General features: G+C 39.5%; 1 protein-coding gene across 1 annotated transcript; it reads right to left on the bottom strand.

Annotated features, from left to right (window-relative positions):
- Nucleotides 1–1,203: 1,203 nt before the first annotated feature.
- On the bottom strand, nt 1,204–7,126 carry si:ch211-203k16.3 (angiopoietin-related protein 1). The gene is made up of 9 exons (XM_044048580.1): nt 7,011–7,126; nt 6,488–6,707; nt 5,237–5,452; nt 4,107–4,226; nt 3,889–4,003; nt 3,632–3,769; nt 2,630–2,846; nt 2,342–2,537; nt 1,204–1,937 (listed from the first exon to the last, which is right to left on the bottom strand). The coding sequence occupies exons 2-9, from the start codon at nt 6,617–6,619 to the stop codon at nt 1,791–1,793; spliced, it is 1,281 nt and encodes a 426-aa protein (XP_043904515.1). The 5' UTR covers nt 6,620–6,707; nt 7,011–7,126; the 3' UTR covers nt 1,204–1,790.
- Nucleotides 7,127–8,646: the final 1,520 nt, after the last annotated feature.

Genomic DNA, 8,646 nt, shown 5'->3' with positions numbered 1-8,646 from the left:
AAGTCCTTATTCGCACCAGCAGATTCTTGCGCCAGCAATGGACAGGAATGAGAATGAGTCGGCAGCCTGTGCGAAGGCTCAAAGAGTGTGTTTGTGCTGTTCTGCAGAGGAGGAAGTGAAAGAGCCCTTTTACCCCACTCTGGGCTCTGACTGCCATCAGGTGCAGCTGCATGTTTGTGTTACACAAAGTCACTAAGCAAGAGATCGCGAACACCAGAACACCAGTATATGAATTCTCATATTATTTTACTTCTAATCAACTGCTTGATTGGATTTTAACAAATTTGTCTTACGATTTCTTGTGAAGCACTTTTTATTTGACCATACAAAATTTGAACTGTTCGGCACTTATCAACAGTCACGATAATTTCTGTATAAATTAATTCAGCTATTGATATTATAATGATAATAATGTGTGTGTATGTATATATATATGTATATATATAAATATATATATATCTATATATATACACATGTACATATATGTGTATATATATATATATAAGTACATATATATGTATATATATATGTACATATATATATATGTACATATATATGTATATATATATACATGTACATATATATGTATATATATATAAGTACATATATGTGTATACATACATATATGTATATATATATATATATAAGTACATATATGTGTATACATATATATATATATATATATAAAGATAAGATAGTCCTTTATTTGTCCTGCAGTGTGGAAATTTACTTTGTCACAGAAGCAAAGACAGTAAAGATAATAAATAATAGGCGTGCATTTCACAAGTACAATGTAGATATTAACAAAAGTTTAAAATAGAATGTACATTATAGACAGTTTCCAGCATATATACAGTAAGGACTTGTTATTTACAGTATAAACAAAGATTGAACATATAACTATTATGTATACTGTATATTGTATTTGTGTAAAGTCACAGTATATTGCACATGGGATGAGTAGCCTAATTACTACTACTGTACTGTATATGTATTCAATCTTCAAAGTATTCTATAACTCTCATTTTGATTGTTAAAGAGATTGAAAAAATTGGAGTAGTGGTTAGCACTCTTGCCTTGCAGCGAGAAGACCCGGGTTCGAGCCCCGGTTGGAACAAGGGCCTTTCTGCATGGAGTTTGCATGTTCTCCCCGTGTGTGCGTGGGTTCTCTCCGGGTTCTCCGGCTTCCTCCCACAGTCCAAAAACATGCAATGTGGGGATTAGGTGAATTGGACACTCGAAATTGTTTAAATTAACACTTGTTTAAATTAAGTGTACACGTTTCATTCAATTCAAAGTTGGCTGAAATTCAAAATGCAGCATAATGTAGATAATGTAACACCAACTTGTGCAAAGTGTTCATTAAACGCTCGTCTTACAAGATCTCAGTGCTAACACATCATAACACTGTCATACAAATCATACAGAATCTGCCTTTTTGTTATGAATGGTATACACAGTATGTATTATATCAAACTAAAGGTAAAAAAATTATATGTACAAAATAAGAAACGGCTCCCAAAAAAAACCTCTAAAGTTAAAACTTTGAGTCCAAAATATGCAGCAGAAAATGGTGCATATTTGCATTATGATGTCAGTTCAGACATAGCTGCAGAGATGTCATTCCCACAGGTTAGCCTGATGCTTAACTCACTACAAATCCGCTGCCATTAACTTGAAGTGCTGTCAATTACTGTGTGTCGCCGTCGGTGCGGTGTCCCAACGGTGTGCAGTTTCATTGTCAAAGGGTTTTTTTGGTGCATGTCAACCGTTGCCAAGGGAACAGCAGCTCATGGTGACAATCGGGTTCGGAAGCCGTTTGGTCGGATCATCATGGTGACTTTGCGTAGAGAGTAATAATCAGAGTCTTTCCAGGAGTGCCAAACAATCCCGTCAGGCCCCAGCGGCCCCCGGCTTTTAGGGGCATAATGGCCTCCCTGTGGGATCAGGAAGTAGTCAGAGCTTTCATTAACAGAACAGTTTAAAGCCATGGTTCTCAAACCAGTGGTATGTGTACCACCAATAGTACGCAAACGTCCTCTGATGGGAAATCAGAAATACTGTTCTACTGTATATACCAGGGAGTGCGTAGAAAATTACAAAATAATATTAATGAATGAGATAATAATTGGAGTCATCTTATCTCTCGCTCCATCTTAATCTAATTTTCAGGAGGAGGATGAGAGAGCAAATTAACTTATTGGGAATAAAAGTCTGTATCTGATTTTGCTCGGCTCATTTACGCCATCAAGAGCTCAATATTTTCTCTGGTGGTACTTGGTGTAAAAAGTTTGAGAACCACTGGTTTAAAGTGAGTCTCTCTCTCTCTTTGTGTACTTACCCTGTAGTAGACGCCGTTGAGGTTGGCGTAGAAACACTGGTTATACCACCAACCGCCGTGGGAGATCTCAGCACAGATGTTTCCACTGTCTGGTGTACTGAAGTCCTGTTTGTCATGGTACCAGCTGAAAGAGTCGTGCGCTGTGCCGCTGAAGCCTGACACATGGAGACGGTACTGGTGCTCCTCATCCTCCACACTACACACACACACACACACAAACATATTTACAGAGGAATGGGAGAGAAATTCCACATGTGTTTCTCATCGACTGGCTCTCTCGGGCCTGACCTGAAGCTCCGGTAGAGGGCGTGCTTGTGCTTGTTGCTCCAGTCCTCCAGGTTAATGCGGAGGGTGTAATCTCCCTGTGTGCTCAGCTCATGTATGTGGTCGTTGCCCAGCCAGAACTCGGAGTGCAGATCACCAAAGCCGTCCCTGTATTCCCCCCAGCTGCGGTCGAAGCTCACTGAGCCATCGACTCGCCGCTGGATCACAGTCCAGCCTCCACCTGTGGCACAAAAGAGACATGCGAAGAGGAAAAAGCACATCATGACTTTTCCTGGGCTTAGCTAAAGGACTACAGGTCAGATACACACTAGAGCTGGGCAGTATTTCCATATTAAATCAAAAATGTGACATGAGACAAGATATAGGCTTAGATATTGGATATCATCATACAGTGATGTGGTATCTAAAATATCAAATAACTAAATTAAATTTTGATACATGAAACTGACATACATGGATCTGGCAAAGGTTTTATTCAATTCAATTTGATTTGTATAGTGCCAAATCACAACATATATTATCGCATGACAAATAAATACATGGAATCGACATAAAATTGAGTAAGAAAACTCAATAAACAACAGTTTAATTGTCGGCCTTACAATTTGTGTTAGAGCAGAATTTCAGTGTACTTATAGGCGATTTGATCGTTTCCTGACACCTGTAAATATCCTATGTCAGCTATTAAAAAGCCAAAGAAATACACCAAATATGATCTAAAACTAAATCTAACCATTGTATTTTAACTATGTCATATAGACCATAAACAGCTAGAATACAGACGTTACTCTTACATATTTTAGTATTAGTATATTACAAAGAAATGATTCATGAGCTCAGAGAAATTCATCTTTATATCTCATATAATCTAAAATTGAACATTATTTATAAGCCACACAGCTCCACTATACAGTACATTACTCTGTACCACAAGTGGAGTGTATGTATTTTAAAACTGTGATTTTGAGTGAAAAACGAAGCCACTTTTACACGTGTATAACTCACCATCTGTGTCCATATCACAGTAAACCTCCACAGGCATGCCTGCCAGTGACGGCACCACTGTGTACAGGCCTGATCTCCTCACTCCATTGTAGTAGATAGAAGCACAGTCTACGGGACAGTTCCTCACATGCTGATGCTCTGGAGGAAGAATGGGACACAGGGCAACAGAGAGGGAGGAGGAGGACGAGTGAATCAACAAGTGCAGTTAGGCACCATCTGCTGGTAGATCCAAGTATGTGAGCTTTCTGGAGACGTACCTGGGTGCAGGGCTTCTTGAGCGCTCATGAGAGGGTTGGGACGAACAATGTTGATGAAACAACCGGGATTTCTTTTTACCTTATTCACCAAAAGTGTCAGATTGTGGACTTGGTTCTAAATGGAGAGACAAACAGTCAACAGACAGTCAGTAAACGAGTTTGCGTCTTCTCAGAAAATTGTTTTACACCCTGGGGAAGACAGAAGAGATGAGGTGTACTTGTAGGTCCAAGATCAGGGTGCCCTGGAGGTGCAGCAGGGTGGTGGCCTCAGCGTAGTTCACCTCCAGCTCATGTAAACGCTGTTCCAAGGAGATGTTCAAGTGGTTTCTCTCCTCGCTCTGACATCATAAAGCCACACAAAGACATAGAACTGAGGACTGTGTACAGAAAAAACTATAACAACAGACCTAAAAGTAAAAATGCTTTTTTTATTGTTATTATTATTATTGTTATTATAATATAATATGTGATTGGTCTTCGTGATGCACTGCATTTGTTTCATCTAAAATCTCTATCTTGTAATATAAAATGTAACTCAATTTTTCCCATAGTGTCAATACCCTCATCAATCTCACTTAAAAAAAAAACAAAAAGCCTGTATCCATATCCTACATCCCCAGAAAATGACATCAAAATTCACCTTTTACTTTTCAAGTTATGTTGCTCAAAAACAGAACAGACGGACTAACAAGACCACAAACATCACCTCCTGAGTTACAAAATGTGCCAAAATAGGCTACACGACCGTTGTTTTGCTCTCAGGACAAACTGGACACAAAGTCAAAGTCAGTATTTGTCAGTCTATTCCTAGCGTGGACACGGAGGATAACGCTAACTGCTATTACCACGGTCTCACAGAGCCTTCTCCTCTGCCCTTTTCTAACGAACCTCACATGAGTGATCTACAGTCGGCCACTGACTGCTCCAGCTGAGACGCACGAGGCAACACGTGGAAGAGTAGGAGGCTAATCTCGTTAGTGGCTAAGGTCAAGGACATGTTGGTGGGAAGCCAGTTTGATGGCCAGGCACCAGGTTACAGTGAAGAATGAGTGTAATGTGTTTCCTCCTGACAGCTATTTCCACACTTGACAGCTATTGCTGAAGTTCAAATGAAACCACGTGCAAGGATTGTTTGATCAAACGCGGGCTAGTCTGAAGAGTTCTGCAGAGGGAATAAAATAAAAAGTCTGGCTCTGAAATTATTGTTGCAGTTTACCTTCCAAATGAGTTCTGTTGTCGGTTTAACAAAAAGCAGTCTCCGGGTTGACAAGTTCAAGAACTTAAAGCAGTTAAAAGGATTGATAGTGATAGCTGACCCAGGCCTGCTAAGTCAATATGGAGATCTCACCTGCAGCTCAAGGACCTTGATGCGATGACGGTGGTTCCTCAGCTCCTCCTGCAGCACGGAGATCATCTCCTTCAGCGCCACCATCTGCTGTTTCCTCTCCTCGTTCTCGTGCAGCCAGTAGGAAACTTCATCCGTGCAGCGGAACATATCCGGGCACCTCTGCTCGTCCAGCTGAGGCAGCATGGCAACCAGACGACACATCCCATTGTCCATCACCTGTTTGATGCATTATTTATTACACATTTGTTCCATGAGAATCTGGCAAACTGCATTAAAAAAACTCTCCTTGATTTATATTGGCACTGAACTTTCAAATCCATTCTCAGAGAAAGAACTTCAACAGTCGGCTCAGATAACACAAAAAACATTTGTTTGTTTTTTGTGTGGCTGCCTGAGCCATTTTAAAGACTTCAGATTTCCTGTGTGACCCTTTAAAGGAGCCTAAATTCACTGTCTACAGAAGATAAATCTGTTATACATTCACAGTTGTGTTGCCACACTCTAAATATACTTGGACCTTTACTTACCTTCCATTCTTTTTACTTAAATAAAGGATCTGAGAGCTTCGTCCCCCACTCGACGCTTAAACACACTTTGTCTGCCAGAGCACGTTTTTGTTATAGCTGCTCATCCCTCCGTAAATAGGCTGGGAAATGAAACATTATTTTTGATTCCTGCAGAACTGACTCGTCTCAGGAGCAAATGAAGAAAAATCCAGTACAGTAATTGATTTCTGCTTGATTGAAAATCATCCTGCTGTGTTTTCACTATGCTTATAGTAAATGGAAAATGTGATTTCTTTGTCTTGTGTAAGAGCAAGGATGGGAGCTGCAGCATGTACGCCTCAGCTTTTCTGTTTGTGTAGAGAAGAGGTTGAAGTCATAGTAAGGAAGAAGTGGAGACATTTTTGTTAAGTTTGTCAAATGAAAATAAAACAGCCAGCAGTTGAATATACATTTAAAGAACGTTTAATGTATGTACTGTTAAAATTTGAAATTTCAAAAAGTGAGGTTTCACAAAGTCTGAGAGACAGACAACTAGATCTTTCTTTCTTGCATGAGATAAAACTTTAAAAACTGTATTTTTCCTGAACAGAATAAAAAAAAAAAAAAGAATTAAAAGACAAAAACAGCTCTGCTCTGATGTGTGTGGTCAGCAGCATCTCCCTATTCGCAGCTTAAAAGAAGTTGAAAGTAAGGTGAACTGGTTGAATTCCAGTAGGAGAGCGTACAGTGAGATCCGGCCAGTTACCTGGTTAGTGTACTCCCCACACTGAGAACCACCACCACCACTGTGGTGGGTGTTGTTTACGTCGTCTGCTTTGGCCTCTGGTAGCAGCACAATGAGGATGCAGAGAGCGGAGCACATGCTCCAGCCAGGCATTGTTGGCACCCTGTCAGCTCGTCCCTTAGTCTGTCCCCGCTTTGTGTGTGAGAGCGAGGGTGGGACTCCAGTGCTCTGCTGGCTCTTCCTTCAGTGAACAACATGAATGGAAAACAACTCAATTACTATTTGTTGTTGTTGTGATAGGAAAGTGAGATTAAAGAAAGGTGATCACAATACTGCAGTTTGTCCTGGAGTCACTCAGTGAACACACATACTGTACACGAGATTATACACGTCAGCAGCCAAACTGAGGCTCTGACTTCAGCGCAGATTAATGAGCATGCAGGTGATAGTTGTTCATGGTCGTCTGACTTTACAAAATCTTACTTGCTGAAATGATACAGTGAGTGAGGTTAACTTTAGAACATGGAAATGGTTTTGTACTCACCCCAGTTACACAACATCTCCAACTCCTTTCCTGGCCCTTTTCAGGCCGAGGAGTTTTCCCCATTTCCCCTTTTCTTCTTCTCTCTCTTCCTGAATCGGTGTCTCTCTCACTCTGTATGCCTCATGCTCATCTTCTGTCCATCTCTGTCTCTCTCTCCGTGTAGGTATCTTAGTCCCATAATCCACCTCTAAGAGGATTCACAGTGACTGGTGGATGGAGAGAGGCAGACAGACAGAAAAAAAGAAACCTACCTGTAAAAGTGAGAACATTTGAATGTATTAGCACCATTCATGATTTGTCTGTCATAATAAGATCTAATTATATTCCTCAATATGAAGTAAACTGTACATTTGGATTGCACCATCTTACTTTTGAGAAATAAAGTGAGTATCTGGCTGTAAAGGGATTGAAACAGACATTTTATCAAACAGAAAAGGATGTATGATGAGATTAGATTTGACTTTATTGGCGAATAACTGGGGAAAATCACATGTTGCAGCAGTGAAAGGACAGAGAATAGAAATACATCACAATCAAATAGAAGTAAGAACAAAAATGTAAGAAGATTAGCATAAGATAATAATAATAAACCAATAGAAATGTCTCATGTATGTATGGGCTCTGAGCGTTGGTACATACATTAAATAGGCATCACATACAGGCACAATAATCCAAACCTAAGCCAGTGATAATGAAGGCTGTTGAGAGTGGGAGAATAAAGGACACTGATCCTATTACAGTATAGCCTAGTCGCATTTTCCATCTTTATATACTTGATTTTGGCTCTTAAACATACACGGCCTCATTGTGAGGACGTTAAGCCGCTAATGGTAGAAGGACTGCTGTGTCTTTGGGGCACAATAACATGTGACTGTTGTGATCAAAAAAACATTTTTTACAACCAGCCGTCTGTGCTGTGACTACACAACGCTGATTTTGAAATCACTGCCTGAAGCGTCTCCCTCATTACTCTCAGTAGTTTAGTAGCGGTGAAAGACGGCCTGCGGAGAGAGACTTCTGAAAGATTGTTGCTTGTTATTTTTTAAAGCAGACAGACTCAGGCTTCAAAGCACTACACACCAATATGTATATATATATATGTATGTATATATATATATATATATATATATATATATATATATCACTACTTTATAATTTTGGCCTTTGTTACTTTTAATCGATATATGAATATATCAGCTCTGATGTATATAAAATATCCCAAATGAAATGTTTTTAATTCTCATGTGATGACATGTGTGCAGTGGGACCGTGCATGTGAGGCCACATGGTGGCACCATGTTACAACTTAATTACCTGATTGTCTTTATTTTCTAGCTGATTATTGTGCTTCCCGCTGAAGTGCAAATGCATGTGTTGGCTTTGTTTTTTTTGGAGCCAATACAGATGAGAAAATTCAGAGAAGTCTGCAAGGTGTGTGAGGTTGCAAGGTTGTGTTTTTTATGTATCTAAATAATTCATTCATTTATTATTGATTTGATGTATAAAAAAAGAAAAGAAATCTCACTGAGCGGCAATGCTCTGCCAGAAATACAAATGTGTTTTATAACATTGTCAGAGCCCAAATTAATCATTTTACACATTTTGTATCAATATTAATCTAAATAAATCATTTTTC

This window comes from Solea senegalensis, linkage group LG17, assembly GCF_019176455.1.
Source record: "Solea senegalensis isolate Sse05_10M linkage group LG17, IFAPA_SoseM_1, whole genome shotgun sequence".
NCBI classification, from domain to species: domain Eukaryota; kingdom Metazoa; phylum Chordata; class Actinopteri; order Pleuronectiformes; family Soleidae; genus Solea; species Solea senegalensis.
Note: the sequence above shows the minus strand (reverse complement) of the source record. Positions and strands in the feature narration are given on the sequence as shown.